Genomic DNA, 19,108 nt, shown 5'->3' with positions numbered 1-19,108 from the left:
CACAAACCACTGGTCTGATCTGGTATCGAAATTCCTGTGTAAGTATGCTGGCATTTATATGGCAGCAGTAGGGACCATTAGGCTTTTACAACATTCTCTTCACTAAAGCAAACATCATTATTCTGAAGTCTGCACTAAAGTTTATTTCTCTCTTCTGACTTTAGAAAATTTACCACAATAATTACTAATTTTCTTGCCTGGATAAATGCAAAAACTGCTTAACTAGACACACCTGGACTTGAATAGTTAGTTAGAGCTTGATAAAGTGTGTCCTAAATCACTGTTCTCACCAGTAAATGTCCGTCGTGGGGCTGAATGCAGCTCCTTTAGGTGTCCATAATGCCACTAAGTTTGTATACTCCATATCTTTTTATTTCCCCCAGCCTCATTGTCTTCTCTGTTCCCAGTCCACAGTGCTGAAAATAAGTGTTAACGTATGGGACTAAAACTTGCTGTCCCAAAACATAATGTCATGCTACTGCTGCCAAACTGGCCATACAAGATTCTTATCAGATTTTTCTGTTTGTGGATAACACCGAACTGGTTTGAAAGAAATGTGTACTTTTAAAAAAAAATTATTCCCATGGACTCTTTTTGTCTAGAAAAGTGTTATGAAGACAACATGGGGTGTATTGGATCCACCTGTGGGAAACACTCGTTTAAATGTGATTAGGTTGATATCCAGCCTTCTACAGACTAACACAAACAATGTGAACTTGGAACTTATGGAGTTGAACAGCATAGGAGTTATATTGGTAAGAATAATTTACTTACACTGTTAAGAGCCTCACACTACCCTCTTCATTTTTATAAAACCACAGAAATTAGATGGCAAAGCCCTGTTAAGATACCACAATATCTGTTTGATTTGTCAGTGCAGATTGTGCCATAGAGTGTTTTACAGTGAGTCATGTGGTGAGGCTTTCACCACTTTCCTTGTGAGACTATTTCACCATCTGGATTTTGTTACTCTCTTCCTGACAGTAACCAAAAATTTTCCTCAGCTCTGCTTAATCTTTTACTCTTTCGACCTCTATAGACTCTTTAGACATGGTTTTTCTTGCTCCTTGGTGTTTATGTTCTACAGACAGATCTAGATTGCTACCTTATCTTTGCTGTCTCCCCACCCTCAAATTCTTTCAGCCAAACTACGTAAACTTACTTTGCTTTTATTCTTTCTTCCTGAGTCATTCCGTCCTGACCTTAATGTTTTTGTTTTTAATTCCTTTAAATGTGTCAGCTGTATATAGTGCATTATGTACAGTCCCATCAGTGACAAAAAGGCCTGGTTATCTCCCTGGTCTTAAGTGGTACCTCTCTGTATGCTGCCAAACCTGTGGTTGTTTCGCCACTGTATTGCACTTGAAAACCTGTATCGAGTTGACAGTCCTCTTGCCACATAGATTCTCCCACTGAATGTGTATTTTTGCCCTTATAGTCTAGCCTGCATTTTTTCCAGGTTTACTTTTATTTCCTACTTATGCTTCAACCATTTTATTAGTTGCCATTATTTCTGTCCTCCTTGGCTTTGCATATACCTCCGTTTTATATAATCTTAATTTGGTATACTGTTACTAGAATAAGTTGTACTAGTGTAGGATGTAAAATAAAACTAGACCTAAGCCATATAAATGTTCTTCATATTCTGCAGTGGATGCCATTTTAAAATGATTTTGCCACAATGCAAAGTTTACTATGGTATTCCCTATACTTGGAATGGGAAATACCATAAATCTCGTGGTAGGCTTAATTACTGTGCATAGTAACCATCCAGTTTTAATAACACCTCCTTAAGGAAGAGTGTTGCTATTTCCTAAAGACATTTTGAATGATATATTATGTCACAGTTTAGGGCAACTGCACCTGTATTCACTCTCCATGATCCCTTGAGGGCACCCACTCTAGGCGTCCTCTGCAGTCATATCTCTTGGGCAGAGACCCAGGTCTCCACTCCCTCCTGATTAGGGTTTTTCCAGGCTGCACAGTACACTGTGTGATATTCCTGGCAAGTGCAGATGAATAGTTTGGTCTTTCCTTTATTCAGCTTGGGTCTTTGATCTTCAGGTTCCAGGAACACGTAAACAATGATCATCTCCTCAGGAAGTAGCTTCAAAAGTCTGGGTTTTTTGCATAACTGGATGTGGGAAATTTACATTCATGTCCTCCTAGAGATTCCCAGGAGAACCACTTAACACTGTATGTCCTAAAAGTCCATTCTTACCTGGCACATTGTTTAATACAGTCGTTTTAAGTTCTTAACACTTCCCAGGGTTCACGTAACATTCTCTTCTCCCTTACCCCCTGCCCCAGGCTATAAAAAATCCTGACCCACAATAATATAAATAATTGGGGAGACTATAGTGGGGTCATATTGGAAGGTGAACTGTTAGGCTGGAGGGAGGTTACCAGTGGGGTTCCTCAGGGATCAGTCTTGGGACCAATCTTATTTAACATTTTTGGCACAAAAAGTGGGAGTGCGCTAATAAAATTTGCGGACGACACAGAGTTGGGAGGTATTGCCAGTACAGAGGAGGACCAGAATGTCCTACAAGAAGATCTGGATTTCCTTAAAAACTGGAGTAATAGAAATAAGATGAAATTTAATAGTGCAAGGTCATGCACTTAGGGACTAACAAGAACAGTTTTTGCTCTAAGCTGGGGACTTATCAGTTGAAGCGGCGGAGGAGAACGACCTGGATGTATAGGTTCATCACAGGATAAGGCTGGTAAGCCTCATTGGTTGAAACTGTATTACAGAACAGAATTATCAGACACGTAGATGAATACGATTTTGTTGGGGAAGAGTCAACATGGTTTTTGTAAAGGGAAATCATGCTTCACCCATCTACTAGAATTCTTTGAGGAGGTCAACAAGCATGTGGACAAGGGTGATCCAGTGAATATAGTGTACTTGGATTTTCAGAAAGCCTTTCACAAATCCCTTATCAAAGGCTCTTAAGCAAAGTAAGCTGTCATGGGATAAGAGGGAAGGTCCTCTGTGGATCAGTAACTGGTTAAAAGATAGCAAGCAAGTGGTGGGAATAAATGATCAGTTTTCAGAATGGAGAGAGGTAAATTGCGGTGTTCCCCAGGGATCTGTACTGGGACCAGTCCTGTTCAACATATTCATAAATGATCTGGAAAAAGGGGTAAACAGTGAGGTGGTAAAATTTGCAGATGATACCCATTACTCAAAATAGGTCCAATGCAGACTGTGAAGAGTTATAAAAGGATCTCACAAAGCTGGGTGACTGGGCAACAAAATGGCAGATGAAATTCAATGTTGATAAATGCAAAGTAATGCACATTGGAAAACATAATCCCACCTATACATATAAAATGATGCCGTCTAAATTAGCTGTTACCACTCAAAAAAGAGATCTTGGAGTCATTATGGATAGTTCACTGAAAACACCTATTCAGTGTGCAGTGGCAGTCAAAAAAGCTAGCAATGTTGGGAATCATTAGGAAAGGAATAGATAATAAGACAGAAAATAATATCATATTGCCTCTGTATTAATCCATGGTACACCCACTTCTTGAATACTGCATGTAGATTGGTTGCCCGATCTCAAAAAAGATCTATTGGAATTGGAAAAGGTACAGAAAGGGCAATAAAAATAAGGGATATGGAACAGCTTCCATATGAGGAGAGAGGAATAAGGCTGGGACTTTTCAGCTTGGAAAAGAGTTGACGAAGGGGGGATATGATAGAGGTCTGTGACTGGTATGAAGAAAGTAAATAAGGAAGTGTTATTTACTCCTTCTCATAATGCAAGAACTAGGGGTCACCAAATGAAATTAATAGGCAGCAGGTTTAAAACAAACAAAAGCAAGTATTTCTTCACGCAATGCAATGTCAGCCTGCGGAATCCTTTACCAGAGGCCTGTTGTGAAGGCAAAGACTATAACAGGGGTCAAAAAAGGACAAGGTAAATTCATGGAGGGTATGTCTATCAATGACAGGTTTCGTGTTAGTCTGTATCCGCAAAAAGAATAGGAGTACTTGTGGCACCTTAGAGCCTAACAAATTTGAGCATAAGCTTTTGTGGGCTACAGCCCACTTCATCGGATGCATGCAGTGGAAAATACAGTAGGACGGTTTTATATACACAGAGAACGTGAAACAATGGGTGTTACCATACACACTATAACGAGAGTGATCAGTTAAGGTAAGCTATTACCAGCAGGAGGGGGGGGGGGGAGAAAAAAACAACCTTTTGTAGTGATGATCAAGCTGGAAATGGCCCATCTTGATTATCACTACAAAAGGTGATGGGTTTTTTCCCACTCTTCTGGTGGTAATAGGTTACCTTAACTGATCACTCTCGTTATAGTGTGTATGGTAACACCCATTGTTTCACGTTCTCTGTGTATATAAAACCGTCCTACTGTATTTTCCACTGCATGTATCCGATGAAGTGGGCTGTAGCCCACAAAAGCTTATGCTCAAATTTGTTAGGCTCTAAGGAGCCACAAGTACTCCTGTTCTTTGTCTATCAATGACTATTAGGCACAATGAGCAGGGATGGTGTCCCTAGCCTTCGTTTGCCAGAAGTTGGGAATGCGTGATGGGATGGATCACTTGATGATTACTTCCTTCTGTTCATTCCCTCTGAAGCATCTGGCATTGGCCACTGTTGGACGACAGGATACTGAGCTAGATAGACCATTGGTCTGACCCAATATGGCCGCTTTTATGTTCTTATGATGACTGTGAACCGCCAATGTGCTGCCGCCGTGAAAAGTCTAATGCAGTGTAGGATCCATCAGGCGAGGTATTTCCAGTAGACCCAGGGAAGTGTTAGTGCTATTATACAAAGCACTGGTGAGACCTCATCTGGAATACTGTTTACAATTTTGGTCTCCCATGTTTGAGAGATTAATTCAAACAAGTGCAAAGAAGGGCTACTAGGATGATCTGAGGAATGGAAAACCTACCTTATGAGACGGGACTCAAAGACTTTGGCTGAGGGGAGATATGATTGCTTTCTCTATATACTTCAGAGGGATAAACACCAGGGAGGGAGAGGAGTTATTTAAGCTAAGCGCCAATGTGGACCTGACAAAAATGGATATAAACTGGCCATCAACAAGCTTAGGCTTGAAATTAGACAAAGGTTTCTAATTTCTCATCTGGAGTACTGCGTCCAGTTTTGGGCCCCACACTACAAGAAGGATGTGGATAAATTGGAGAGAGTCCAGGGAAGGGCAACAAAAATGATTAGGGGTCTGGAACACATGACTTATGAGGAGAGGCTGAGGGAACTGGGATTGTTTAGTCTGCAGAAGAGAAGAATGAGGGGGGATTTGATAGCTGCTTTCAACTACCTGAGAGGTGGTTCCAGAGAGGATGGTTCTAGACTATTCTCAGTGGTAGAAGAGGACAGGACAAGGAGTAATTGTCTCAAGTTGCAGTGGGGGAGGTTTAGATTGGATATTAGGAAAAACTTTTTCACTAGGAGGGTGGTGAAACACTGGAATGCATTGCCTAGGGAGGTGGTGGAATCTCCTTCCTTAGAAGTTTTTAAGGTCAGGCTTGACAAAGCCCTGGCTGGGATGATTTAATTGGGGATTGGTCCTGCTTTTGAGCAGGGGTTTGGACTAGATGACCTCCTGAGGTCCCTTCCAACCCTGATATTCTATGATTCTAACTGTCAGAGGAGTAAAGTTCTGGAGCAGCCTTCCAAGGGAAGCAGTGGGGGGGCAACCAAAACCTGATGGTTATCCAGTCTGAGCTTGATACTTTTATGGAGGGGATGGTATGAGACTGCCTACAATGGCGTATAGCTGATCTGTGACTGCTAGTAGCAAACCTCTCCAATGGCTGGTGATGGGATATTAGACTGGGAGGGCTCTGAGTTACTATAGAGACTTCTTTCCCAGGTGGGTGTCTGGTGGGTTTTACCCACATACTCCGGGCCTAACTGATTTGCCATATTTGGGGTCGGGAAGGAATCTTGTCCTGGGTCAGATTGGTAGACCCTGGGGATGTGTTGTCTTCCTCTGCGTCATGGGGCACAGGTTGCTTGTACAATTAAAATAATGTAAATGGTGGATTCTCTGTAACTTCAAGTCTTTAAATCATGATTTGAAGACTTCAGTAACTCAGCCAGAGGTTAGGGGTCTATTACCAGAGCGAGTGGGTGAGGTTCTGTGGTCTGCAGTATGCCGGAGGTCAGACTAGATGATCATGATGATCCCTTCTGGCCTTAAAGTCTGAGTATCTTTGGACTCAAGTTACTTAATTTTTATTAAATAACGTTTTTCAGGAATATTGCAGGAAGCTGCCATGTCTGTCTCACATTATAATTGCATAGCTAAATTTTATTAAAAAAATCTCAGGTCATTGAGTATTTTTAAGAACTCTCTCATAATTCTGGATGTTGCCAGTGACAGATGCCATTTTTCTTGTTTCCATATAAGAAACACAATCTGATCTAAATCAGAGACACAGAAAAATTAACATTTAAATGTATATTTTTTCACTATATGCCTTTTTGTGTAGCCAGTACTTGAACATAACAATATTACAGTATTATAGGGAATGAAGAGTAGGATTGGAAGTTTGGACATCTGAGTTGTCTTTCTGACTCAACTTTTGTCCCTCTATTTCCCTATTTATAAATTGAACAGTACTAATCTACATTATATGGCAACTGTCGGTTGTAAAATTGCTATTTAGGTGCCAAATGTGTGTTGATTGTCTTTCTAAAACAATAAATTATCTATGACATGTACAAAATTTTAAAGTATTTAAGAGATTGCCAGTTACTGTCTGACTTTCTAGATCTACACTGCTGCTTGTTGTGTCCAGTGAAAAGACCCCAGTGTGTGTAATCAAATCCTTTTGAATTTGTCTTGCAGGATATGTTCTTTAAATACACATGGAATAACTTCTTGCATACTCAAGTAGAAGTCTGTATTGCATTAATTCTTGCAAGTCCCCTTGAGAGCACAGAAAATGGCACAATTACAGATCAGGACTCCATTGGGGACAATCTCTTACTGAAACATGTAAGTTTTGCTTTTGTGTACATCTTTACATTGTAAGCCTTGTTCTTAACTATTGTAGCCCTTTCTCTTTCTAGTGGAAGTTAAACGTTGGCTTATTAAATAGAGGCATGGAATTAAAAAAAAAAAAAAAAAAAAAAGGAAAAAAAAAAGATTTAGTGACTACCCATGCTGAAGGCATAGTTTTGTTGATGCGTGGTAGATTGCTCTCCAGTCTGCTAGGGGCTGGGAGGGCTGCAGCAGTAGCTCATCCATCCCTAGGATGAGACTGATGGGTGGGATAGCTGGTGTCTTAGTTCTGTCTGAAGAGGAATCCCCTTATCTTAAGAGTGGATTTGAGTAGCTCTGAAGAGAATCCTTTCTGGTTTGGTGGGAGGCTTGTAAATGTATGATTAGGGTAATCTTGATGTTCCGGATTATTTATTTTGTCATACATGAAAATAGATTTTTCTGAATATAGTTCATAGTTCACTTAGGGACAGATTTTCAAAAATGTTCAGCACTCAGCAGATTGTGTTGAGAGCAAAGGGACCTGAACACTTATTTAGGTGCCTAAATAGGAGTTGTAGGGTGCTGATCTCAAGAATTTTGGTCTTTAATACAGTGAAAAAGGCTTAATGCACTTGGAGTATTGTTGTATGAATTTAAAAAAACATGTTGTGATCTAATCTTTTTCTGAAACTAATTGCTACTTCTATTTGAAATTATCTTAATATGTGCTACTTAATGCTTCTAGAAACACTAAGCAAACACTTTTTTTTTAATAGCTTTTTCTTAAGTGCCAATTAGTGGAACGAATACTTGAAGCATGGGAAGTGAATGAGAAGAAACAGTGAGTAACAAAGCCTTTACTCCTTTCCCAGAAATTGAAGTGCTACATTAGACTTGATGTAACATACAAGTGCGTGATCAGTTTAGAATTGAGCCTGCTACAGTAGAAGCTTTGTTATCCAGCATGTTGGGGAAAAGGGGGGTGTTGGTAAGTCAAAAATTCTGGTTAACTAAGAGGGAGGGAGTTTGGGTGCAGGAAGGGGCTCAGAGCTGGGGGTTAGGGTGTGGGTAGTGGTGTTTGTGAGGCTGGATCCGGGCGGCACTCACCTCTGGTAGCTTCCTGCAAGAGGTGACATCCCGGCCGGTCCTAGTCAGAGGCGCAGCCAGGTGACTCTACATACTGCCTACATCCGCAGGTGCTACCCCGCAGCTCCAGTTGGCTGCAGTTTCTGACCAATGGGACCTACGGAGCAAGCGCTCTGGGTGGGGCGGAGGCCGTGCGCAGAGCCGCCTAGCAGAGCCTCTGTCTAAGAGCAGCAGGGACATGTTGCTGCTTGCGGGGAGCTGCCAGAGGTGAGCGATGCCTGGATCCAGCAGCCTGCACCCCCTCCCGCACCCCAACCCCCTGTCCTGAGCCCCCTCCCGCACCCAAACTCCCTCCTAGAGCCTGTGCCCTTCAACCTCTCCCGCACTCCAAACCCCTTGTGGCCATTCCTCCGCCTAGGAACAGCAGGGACATGTTGCTGCTTCCAGGGAGCCACACGGAGCCAGGTAGGGAGTCTGCTGGCCTCGCACCAACTGGACTGTAAACCAGACTTTCAATGAAGATCACAAATGCTGGTTTATAGAGCTTTCCGGTTGGTAAAGTGATGGATAACACAGCTTTTACTGTAATGTGTTTCCCCCCTCACCTTAAAACAAAATTTACAAGAGGCATAAACAAACATGGAATATGTTGAACATGCTTTCCTCCTTTTGTCAGTAGGTGTGAGGTGTATATCTTTTGAACATAAATAAAAATACAAGTTAAGCAGATAAAATAACTTGGGCAAGGAAGCACACTGACATTTGGATTACAGCTTCTGTTGGTCTTTAATTTTCTGATTTCAATTCCTTACACTTCTCTTCCCATGGAAATGTCTTTGAAGTTTTTTTTTTCTTTTTCTTTTATGTGTGGCCATAATGTCCTCAGATGTCTAGTCACTGGGCTGAAAATTAAACTGGTGCTGTACTTATTGTTCTGTGCCAGGTATCTGGTATGGACCATACTTATAACTTAACTGGGCAACTGACTCTAGTCATCCTTAAGTTTAGCAGCATACTGTAAATTTGAGGGGAAAGTGAATCCTAGTTTAAATGCTTTTTAGCTGTTTGAGGGAGGGCATGTTATATACTTAATGTTTGACAGCTATCCTGTTGCAGCAAGTTAAAAAGAGGAAGCCTCACTCTGTCCTCCTCAGCAAAATAATATTGTATTCTGAAAGGACTTATTTTGGGTGAAATTAGCCAAAAGCTTTAGGTGCATAAGGCCCTATCCACAGCTGTTGGCTGCTATTGTTGCTAACAGGATTCTAGCACTCTTTCCTTGACCACTGTGGACCTCTGTTTTATTAGGTGCCTCTTCATTTTAAAAATCCAGCCTCAGAAATTGAGGCACGACTGTCAGTTATTTAAAAATACAATAAATCAACTCTCAGAATATACAGCAACCCCAAAACATATGCTGGATATGGTCTAAAATATCTCTGACATGTTCATGGTGCAGTTGTGCCCTCTCAGCATAGGCAAAATTAAATAATACATGTGAGTTTGTGTCAGATTCTGTTGTCAGGTAGCTGATGGAATATTCTCCAAGTGATGGTCCCTATATGTGTTCCACTGTGGGTGTGCATGTGCTCTGTGTACCTGAGACTGAAAGACTCTTGCTAGTACTGTTCATTGCTCTGAACCTGGGCCCTTCACCTCAATCTCCAAACTGAGGGCATAAGAGTCAGTGGGAACAAACCACCTCTCCAATTCCTTTCTGCTGCCTACCGTCTGAAATGGAACCTCTTTGGTGTCGGCAGTGCTAGCTAGCTTCTTCTGAGTCGAACTGTAATTACCTGTAAAAAGCTTTTAAATACATTTCAGATAGCTTTTATAGTTTTAGTAGTTAGTGCGTTGGGGGTCTCCCTTTACCCAGACCCGTCCTCCCATACAGGGTGACTAGTATGCCCAAGATCTTGGGATTCATGAATTGCCTTTGGGCTTTCCTAGTCAGTGACAACCACCTTAAGAGCCTCTATGGCCTTCAGGAAACCCCCATCCCCTCATAGTGCAGCATTTGTTGATCCTTCCCAGACTGAGCCTGTTGGTCCCATAAGTATAGGGTTTGGAAATTCCGAACAGATCATGGTGTGAGACCTTGGCCCAACTCTGGTCCATCAGACCCTCTTGTACATCAGAAAGAGGTACTGAGAAGTTCCCTTCCTGGCACTGTGACCTCCAGGTCTGGGCTTGATAGGAGTAGAGTGAAGGATTCCTCCAAACAGAGGCCCTCTCACAAAAAACGAGAGAGATCCCCTTCCAGGTCTTCATCCAAAAAGAGGGCCTCTTCAGCCACTTCCAAGTTGGGTGAGAGGCCATGCACTGGTACAGGAGTGTCAAGATCTCACAAGGAGAGTGGTACCATTCTCCTAGCTCTGGGCAAAAGCACCCTGAAACCAGCACTATGTGTAGGAGCGGGGCCATCCCTGGCATTGGCAAGAGAAAAACAAAAGTGGGTACCTCCTACACAGACAATACCATCACACAGTTATAATGAGTCATTGGTACCAAAGACTGCAATGAGACCGATGCTCTCAGTACCACAAAAAGAAGGGAGCCCATCCCACTCCCTTGAGTCTAGGGCTAGGTAAATGCTGCCCTGAGGACATGGCCATCTTCACTAACCTGGAATCCCTGTTCCTGTCAGAACAGATCCTGAGCAGTGAGATCTCCGCACCACTGGTCCAGGGCATGCGGAAAAGGGAGTGTCGCTCACTAATACCATCTACAAGATGGGGTGTAAGAGTCCCAGGATCAACAGCACCGCCCATGGATTTTGAATCTGCTACCTCATCTGATGAGTTGAATGTTAGGGGGACAGCGTCATCACTGAGACAAGGGGTCATTCCAGAAAGTGTATCCAGAGTCTCTTGGACATAGTCCAGATCTCATAAGAGATTGTGCACCTCAGAACCAATGGTACCCTACTCCATGGAGACCATCCCAATTCCCGTTTGTCTCCTCACATTGGCCTTACTGGGATCCATACACGTGACATCCTGAATTCTAACAGTACCACAGGGAATCCAGACAGCCCTCCCTTTGCAGAGACGTTTCTGAATCTCAAGAACTAATGGAGGGAAGAGGAGGAACCACCAGCTCAAATGGGGTTGGAATTTTCAAGTGCAGGCGAGGTGGTTCCTGTGACCACATCGTTACCACTTGACTACAGGCAATTTTAAAGACCAACTGAGGAGGACAACTGACAGACCTTTCCACATGTTCCACTTTTACCTCAGGTTTTGAGGAATATGAAGCAACAGGGAATATCAGTGATGTTGATTTGCTCCCAGATGGCCCAGGCAATTCTGGTTTCCCAGCATTCATCAGATATCAGGATACCCATGTATCCATATTCAACTCTTCCCAGACCTGTTGACCAAGGACAGAGGCAAGATCAGACATCCTACTTTAGCATCCCTCACCTGATTAGCCTGGTATTTGGATGGACAACAAACCTAGAAAAGGCATGTTCAGAAGCAGTACAATCTGTCCATAACAATAGTAGGAAGGATTCCATAAAAGTGCTACACAGCAAAGTGGGAAGGGGTTTTTCTGCTTGGCACCAACTTTGTCTAATAACCCCAGAGGATGCCAACATCTGTGTCATTTTGAACTACCTTTTCTCCTTAAAGACTTCGGAAGTATCTCTTAGCTCCATGTGGATGCACTTAGCACCTATCAACACCTGTCACCCTCTGGAGAAAACCAGAGGGGTGAAGAATGTTTTCTAAAATATAGTGTTGGTGTTTGAACCTTTCCTCTGATAACAAAACTTACCCTGACTGGGACCTCAATCTAGTCCTGTCAGCATTAACAAAGACTGTTTGAACCCTTGGCATCATGTTCATCTGTCGATGAAGGTTGCTTTTCTGGTTGATATCACCTCCGCCAGAGGAGTAGATAAGCTGGGGGCTCTCATGGCTGATCTGCCTTACACTTTCTTCTACAGAGACAACATTTCACTGAGCTTACATCAAAAATTCACCTCCAAGGTAATCTGAGTTCCATCTAACTCAGAATATTCACTTATCTATTTTCTTTCCAAAGCCTCATGGCACCAGTGAAGGATAGGAGACTTCACTCTGGACATCTGTTGGACCTTGGCTTTCTACCTACAAAGGATAAAATGCTATTTAAATCCTTTGTGGAATGTAAGGGAGGGGAAGTAATCTCCTCTAACCCTTTCCAAATGGATTTTGGGCTGCGTCCTTCTTTGAGTTAATGATGCTCTTTCTCCACCATCGTGTGAGGACTCAGTCCGCTAAAGCTGAGGCTGCATCAGTAGGTTCATTTCAAGACATTCCTCAAAACCTGTAAACCGACTATGTAGGGCTCTGTTAGCACCTTTACAAGACATTACATCCTGGTGCAAGCTCCTTCATCCGATCCATCCTTCAGCAGAGCAGTCCTCTGATCGGTGGTGCAGCAGATCTCCTTCACCCCTCCTCAATCAGTAAAGCTTGTTAGTCATCCACAGGAATTGCACACACAGACCTTTACTTGAAGGAATGTTACCTACCTTGTGTATATATATTGGAGTTCTTCAAGGTGTGCGGTTCCTATCTGTGTTCCGCAACTGCCCTCCTTCCGCTCTGTGAAACCTTAGGGCTATTTGTGGTAGAAGTGGTTGGTCTGTACCACCACTTATGCTCTCAGTTCATGGCACGAGAAGGAAAAGGGCACAAGCACAGATCAATGGATGCAGCTGGCAAGAATCTTCTGGTGTTTGACTCATGGAGCGCATGCATACCAGCAGTGGAATACAGGTAGAGATCCATATTTTGAAGAACTGAGTTACTGTACAAGCTAAGGTTTCAGAGTAGCAGCCGTGTTAGTCTGTATTCGCAAAAAGAAAAGGAGTACTTGTGGCACCTTAGAGACTAACCAATTTATTTGAGCATAAGCTTTCGTGAGCTACAGTTCACTTCATCAGATGCATCCAATGAAGTGAGCTGTAGCTCACGAAACCTTATGCTCAAATAAATTGGTTAGTCTCTAAGGTGCCACAAGTACTCCTTTTCTTTGTACAAGCTAAGTAACTTTTCATTCTCTGTATAGCTTGACTAGTACAAACCTTGGGGGGGGGATCGCTGCTCACTCTACTGACCTAAGGAGATCCTGTTAGCAAAAGGGCCTTTGTGGTCTGTTTTTTAAACAGGTTGGGCCATGTGTGGACCTCCTATTACCTTCCATGTAATTGAAATGAAAAGAGCAATATTGAAACAAGAATTGGGTGTTGTGGGAAAAGGATCTTAAATTATTGACAGTAACTGCAGAAATTGTAAAAAGTCAGGTTAAATGGGAAGAGTAGCCCATAAAAATTCACATCTAAAACCAGAGCATGATACAGTTTAACAGTAATTCTGCAAAGATCTTGGTGTGCTTTGTTGGACAGTGTTGTTGACACTGAACTCTCATGAGGAAGAGGTATAGAAAATGACTCCCTACAGATCTACTAACCTCAAGCTCCCATTAAAAGATATGCAGACGTTCTCAAAGATGAACCAATGTTTAGAACACAGGCCAGTTCTCTGACTTTCATATAGCAGCTTGATAGCTGTGGCTGGTAACCTACTACAGTAAAGAACTTGGAACGCATGTTCCAAGTGACTCCTATTTGTAAGAAATATGCAGACCCATCTTTAACTCCTCTTGCACACTGTAGTAAATGTAACTAAAGAATCCAAGTTTGTTTGTTTTGTTCCTTAGTACATTTTTTCTAAGGATTATTAAAATTTGGGAGCCTAATGTGAGATTTACATTACTTGACAGGTCACAAACTAATATTACACAATATTTAAATAGCACAAAAATTATGCCTGACACTTTTTGGACAAGGACCTTCAAGAGCTTACAATCTAAACTTCACATGAGTTGTTTTGGGGGAGGGGATGTACTATAAAGCAAAATTACTGAGAGGCTGTTCTTGGCATGGTTCTTTAACTTTTACAATCTTTTTGTCTTTATAATAGAATATAGTCTCTCATTTTCTGATGTTGAATCCATATTTTTTTCTCCTTTCACTGTTTTTATTCCTGGTCAAATGCTCTGGTCCTGTGGAGTCTGCCTCTCTTCTTGGTATAGACAAAAATGAAAGAGACCAGCTATTACATAGGTTTTCATACCATGCCCATTTCTGTGATATCCAAATACTTCCAAAGCCACAATAGGAAGTAGTACCTCTAACTGCCAAAATAGACCATGATTTAAATGGGGAGAGAAACTGCTGGTCATTTCTCTGCCTCATATATAGACAGTTAAGGATAACAAGTCATCTGTTATGCTAACTTATAAATGTTTTAGGCTGACAGGTGTACTGTAGGAGTGAGGGAGAGGGAGGAAATGGTAATAAACAAAAAAGCAGTCACTCACTTCAGGCCTTCAGTCTTTTTAATTACTAACCCGCCCCCCCCCCCCAAAAAAAAAAAACCAAAAAAATTTTCTAAACCCTGAGCAGACATCACAGAAGGAACAATCACTCATGTAGGATTTATAGAGCACCAGCTAGAAAGGGGGAGGTAAAACAATAAGCCAAACAATGTTTACTTGTGAGGGCATTCTGTGCCAAAATATTAAAAATTCTGCTCCAAAAAAAAAAAAAATTATGTGCATGATATTTTAAAACACTGCAAAATTCTTCAAATTTTATTTGTCAAATAAATGTGGAGGCTCCAGCATGGCATTGGGGAGCACAGGTCACTGGCTGCACAGAGGTGGGAAATCACTGTGCAGCTCCCCCTCCACCCCATCCCAGACACGGACTCAGCGGTGAGGCTGCACCCAGTCCTGACACAATGCAAGGACGGTGCCTGCCCCAGAAACACCCCAGAGCCCTGCCCCTCTATGCTCAGTTGGGTGTCGGGGTGCGGAGGGGATCTGGATGCGTAGGGGGGGTTCTGGGTGCAATAGGTTCTGGCTTAGTGGGGTGGAGATCTGAGTGTGGGTGGCTCAGGGTGGTCCAGGTGCAGGGGGAGTGGGGCTCATCTGGAGGGTTCTGAGTGCAGGGGCTGGTGGGGTGAGGCTCGGCAGGAGGGTCTGGGTATGAGGGGGTCTGGATGCACAAGGGTAGGGCGGATGGGAAGCAGCTCTCTGTACAGAGTTCCTTCCCCCTGCAGCTGAGGAGCGATGGGTGCAGAAGTAGGGGGAAATAGGGCACAGGTTTGCAGAGCTCCCTGCAGCTGAGAAAGAAGTTTGAGGGGGGGTTGAGGGGGGTAGGCCTGACCTTGCCCCGGATGCCGTGCAGGGGAAGAGGAAGTCCCTTCCTCCCTAGCCTAGCCCGGACTAGCAGCTGAGCCTGCACATGTTAGGAGTCACCATCCGAGTCTTCCTCGGTTCCACGTCCTGCTCCACAGTGATTTACCTCTCTGCCGGCTGCCCTGGGCACCCAAAACGTACTGTTAGGAAGGGTTGCATGACCGCTCCTGTGGCTTCCCTTTGCTTCCCCATCAGAAAGTAATTGCTCAAGGAGGTTCTGCTTGATGGCTGTTTTTCTCCATTGATGGGCTTGTCTTGCCTCTCTAAATATAGTAACTGACAACACTCCATGTGGATCTCAGTGCTTTAATCAATTAACTTTAAAAGCAAGACCAAATTAGTTTTAAAATTGGATTGAATTGTAGCTAAAAGACTTATGAGAACATCTAGTCTTGGTTCTTATTGTGGGTTGGGAAGGTGAAATATTCACTATAATCAGGTTTGATTCATGATATCAAGGAAGGGCAACTATTAGAGACTTCGATAAAAGTAACTCTTAATAAGCTAATATTAAAATGGGGTTGCGACCCACTTTGGGGTCCCAACCCATAGTTTGAGAATCCCTGCATTAAGCTATTTTGAATTAAGGCCACTTCATTTCTGAATCTGTCTCCACACGAGTTTAATGCAGTCTTTCAAACAGGGCTATATTAATGTGAACTATGTATCTTTTAGTTTGTGCCAGCAGTGTCCATGTGGGGCAGTTAGAGCATAACATTTTGGTGTACTTTGCAGTTCACACACACCTCCATAGTGTGCATTGTGGCACAGTCCTTAATTCTTTAAACAAAACTGAATTAAGGTCACTTTAATTCTCCATGAGTTTCCACATGGGTTTAATGCATTTTAACTAATCCATTTTAATACCTTTAGTTAATTTGGATTAATTTTCCTTAGTGTCCCTGTGTAGACAAGCTCTTTGTGCAAGATATGGATGCTAAGTTTTCTTTCTCTTGAGCTGCCCATCTAGTTGCTTTTATAACTGAGAAGTTCATTTGAACAGCAGACTGTATGCCTGCCTGCCCGCCCACCCAACCAGGCAAGTGGTTCCTTAACCCAATCCTGCTTTTCCTCAACTTCAAGATTGACCAGGCTGAGGACAGATATTCCTGTCCTGCAACCAGCTGCTGGTGTTTGGCAGTGCAGCTCAGATCTAGATGTTTCTCTCACTTTCAGTTTCTCAAGGCTAGGTCAGCTCTAGCTAGTCTTAACTGTTGTCCTTCAGCCCTACAAGGTGCCATTCTGGGAGCTGCTATTTCCTGTTCCTTGTCAGGCATGTTAGCCTTGGTAGCAGAACACTTTGGACAAAGACCTAGGAATTCCTAGTAATGTCCTGAATGCCATTCTCAAACTACAGTCCCAAATAATCTGGTAGACGTTTGTTAGACTTTGTTTTAGACTAGCCCTGAGACAGATTTTACAAAATCCAGGAATATTTTATTGTAGCCTGAATTAATGAATTGTCTTACCACTGTTAGAGGCTCAAAACTCCCCTTCTGGAATATTTTGAAGTATTAAGTGAAAAGTGTTAGTTTTCAGGAAAGGTGTCTGAACGTCCTAAGTGAGGTAGGTTCTTCAAACCTGTTAGCAGATTGGATCTAATATTAAATTGATTTTCACTCTTATGCTGAGCATACTAACTTCCCTCAAAAGTATGTAGAAGCGGGAGACTGACTTGATGACGAAGCATGCTTTTCTTTCTTTATGGATAGCTTTATGCATTTTAAATACAGTTCAGAGAGGGAGTTGCTCTCAGTGTTTTAGCAGCCAAAAAAAAGTTTGGGTTTGAAACACCACTTATTCTCCTTACGAGTATTTAAAGTACTTTGCTTCCTCACTTATCTGGTATAACTTTGTGTTGCTTCCTTGGATTTATAGGCTTAGCATTCCATAACTACAAAATACTTCAACAGCCAGCTGTTTGGGAAGATGAACATCTGAACTTCTCTTTTTCAGGGCTGAAGGAGGAAGGCGGCATGGTTATATGGGTCATTTAACAAGGATAGCTAACTGTATTGTGCACAGTACTGATAAGGGGCCAAACAGCACACTAGTACAGCAGCTTATTAAAGGTAATATTAAACTTCCGCAGGTTTGTTTCACTTTTTCTGTTAGTTGGATTTGTAGAATTAAATCATGCTAGGAATTTAAACGGCAGCTTTTAATAGGGGCTTTCTTTCCAAAAGCTGTTTGTCCAAGGGAAAGAAGCAATTTCTTACTTTTTGTGTAAGTCCAGGTAACCTATTAAATTAGGATACTCTTAAATATGACTTGTTCTCCCCAAACTTAGTGAGGCAGTGCCATGGCTGCTTCAAATAAATGTGAGTGGGGGTTGCCTGCTAAATTCCCTGTAAGCTACGTGGCCTCGCAGCAGCCTATTAAGCACTGTGCAGGTGCTCAGGAAACCCAGCCCTGGCCCGGACCTGCTGCGGCCAGGGTTCAGGTGCCTCTCCCCAAACCTGGCCACAGCCGGGGAGAGGTGCCTGGCCCCCACCTAGCCTGGCCCCCCCCGACCTGCTATGGCCGGCGGACAGGTGCCTGGCCCCCCCCGACCTGCTGCCGAGAGAGCTGGGGGGAATCCTCTCTCCCTGCCGTAACTCCAGGGCAGCCTGCACCCCAAACCCCTCATCCCCTGCCCCACCCCAGAGCCCTCATACCCTGCCACCCCAACCCTGCCCCAGCCCTGAGCCCCTCATTTCCAGCCCCATCCCAAAGCCTGCACCCCCAGCTGGAGCCCTCACACCCTTTCACCCCAACCCACTGCCCCAGCCCTGAACCCCCTCCCACACTCCGAACCCCTCAGCCCCACCCCCACCATGTGAATTTTGTTATGTGCACCAATATGGAGGTGATGTGTCACATATCACCTCCATATTGGTGCATATAACAAAATTCATTCTGCATGTGTGGGAAAAATTAGAGGGAACATTGGTGGCCTGCCCTAATGAAAACTACGCAGAGTCAAGCATCTTCTTTCTGGAGAATGTCTTATTTACAGAGGTACTTCTAGAATAATCTCTCCAGCATAGGCCTTCTCAGTCTCAGCTGTCCCTTGTGTTGTTTCTTGCAGTGTTAATCTTCCCCAAGTCCTCACATGCTCGAGGTTACTCCCACATTCCTTATACTCATGTACAGTTACAGGTTTACTGCACCAGTGAGCCATTGAGATTGTCATCTAATAGACTGGCAATGTCTGCCTGAAAACCACACCTTGTTAGCATAACCAGTGCCTGAGAATTTGCAATTGTATGTGTAGCATAACATTTTCTGCAATGATTTTTGCAAGTTTAACTTTGGGAGCTGTGAAGAGAGTGAAAACTAACTGCCTTGAGTGACATTGGTACTAAAACTTTTTTCCTCCATTTTACTCTAGAGCTTCCAGATGATGTCAGGGAGCGATGGGAGACGTTCTGTACAAACTCCTTAGGAGAAACTAACAAAAGGAACACAGTGGATCTAGTAGGTTTTGTAAGATGAAGTTTGAAAAGTTACTGCTGTTATAAGGGCATCCTGTTCCTTTCCCATGTGTCAAGGATACAGTTGCACTGCAGCCTTTTCGGCCATCATGCTTCTAAGACAGAATGTCAACAAACCTCTCAAGTAGCTGCACTGTGGAATTGGCACCTCCCTGGCTTCCTTTGCAAATATGGCTGCCTTATTGGCAATTTAATATGGTTTTGCAAGGGTGTTTGCAGTTGGGCTCATATTGTATTGCACCTCACTCTTAAAGTACCACCCAACAGGAAGATGTCACTTTGGG

General features: G+C 43.1%; 1 protein-coding gene across 16 annotated transcripts in view; it reads left to right on the top strand.

Annotated features, from left to right (window-relative positions):
* The window catches only part of PPP6R3 (protein phosphatase 6 regulatory subunit 3), a 138,379-nt gene that overhangs the window by 79,040 nt on the left and 40,231 nt on the right, over positions 1 to 19,108 (top strand). For 13 of the 16 annotated variants that reach the window (XM_073347063.2, XM_073347068.2, XM_073347066.2 and 10 more), the window contains 5 exons: positions 603 to 755; positions 6,868 to 7,017; positions 7,782 to 7,846; positions 17,305 to 17,420; positions 18,722 to 18,807. In XM_073347063.2, the coding sequence (XP_073203164.1) occupies positions 603 to 755; positions 6,868 to 7,017; positions 7,782 to 7,846; positions 17,305 to 17,420; positions 18,722 to 18,807 (570 nt within the window). The remainder of the gene's footprint in view (positions 1 to 602; positions 756 to 6,867; positions 7,018 to 7,781; positions 7,847 to 17,304; positions 17,421 to 18,721; positions 18,808 to 19,108) is intronic. The other 3 variants (XM_073347074.2, XM_073347073.2, XM_073347071.2) reach the window with 1 other exon arrangement.

Source organism: Lepidochelys kempii, chromosome 6 (genome assembly GCF_965140285.1).
Source record: "Lepidochelys kempii isolate rLepKem1 chromosome 6, rLepKem1.hap1, whole genome shotgun sequence".
NCBI lineage: Eukaryota > Metazoa > Chordata > Testudines > Cheloniidae > Lepidochelys > Lepidochelys kempii.
This window is presented reverse-complemented; position numbering and strand designations above follow the sequence as displayed.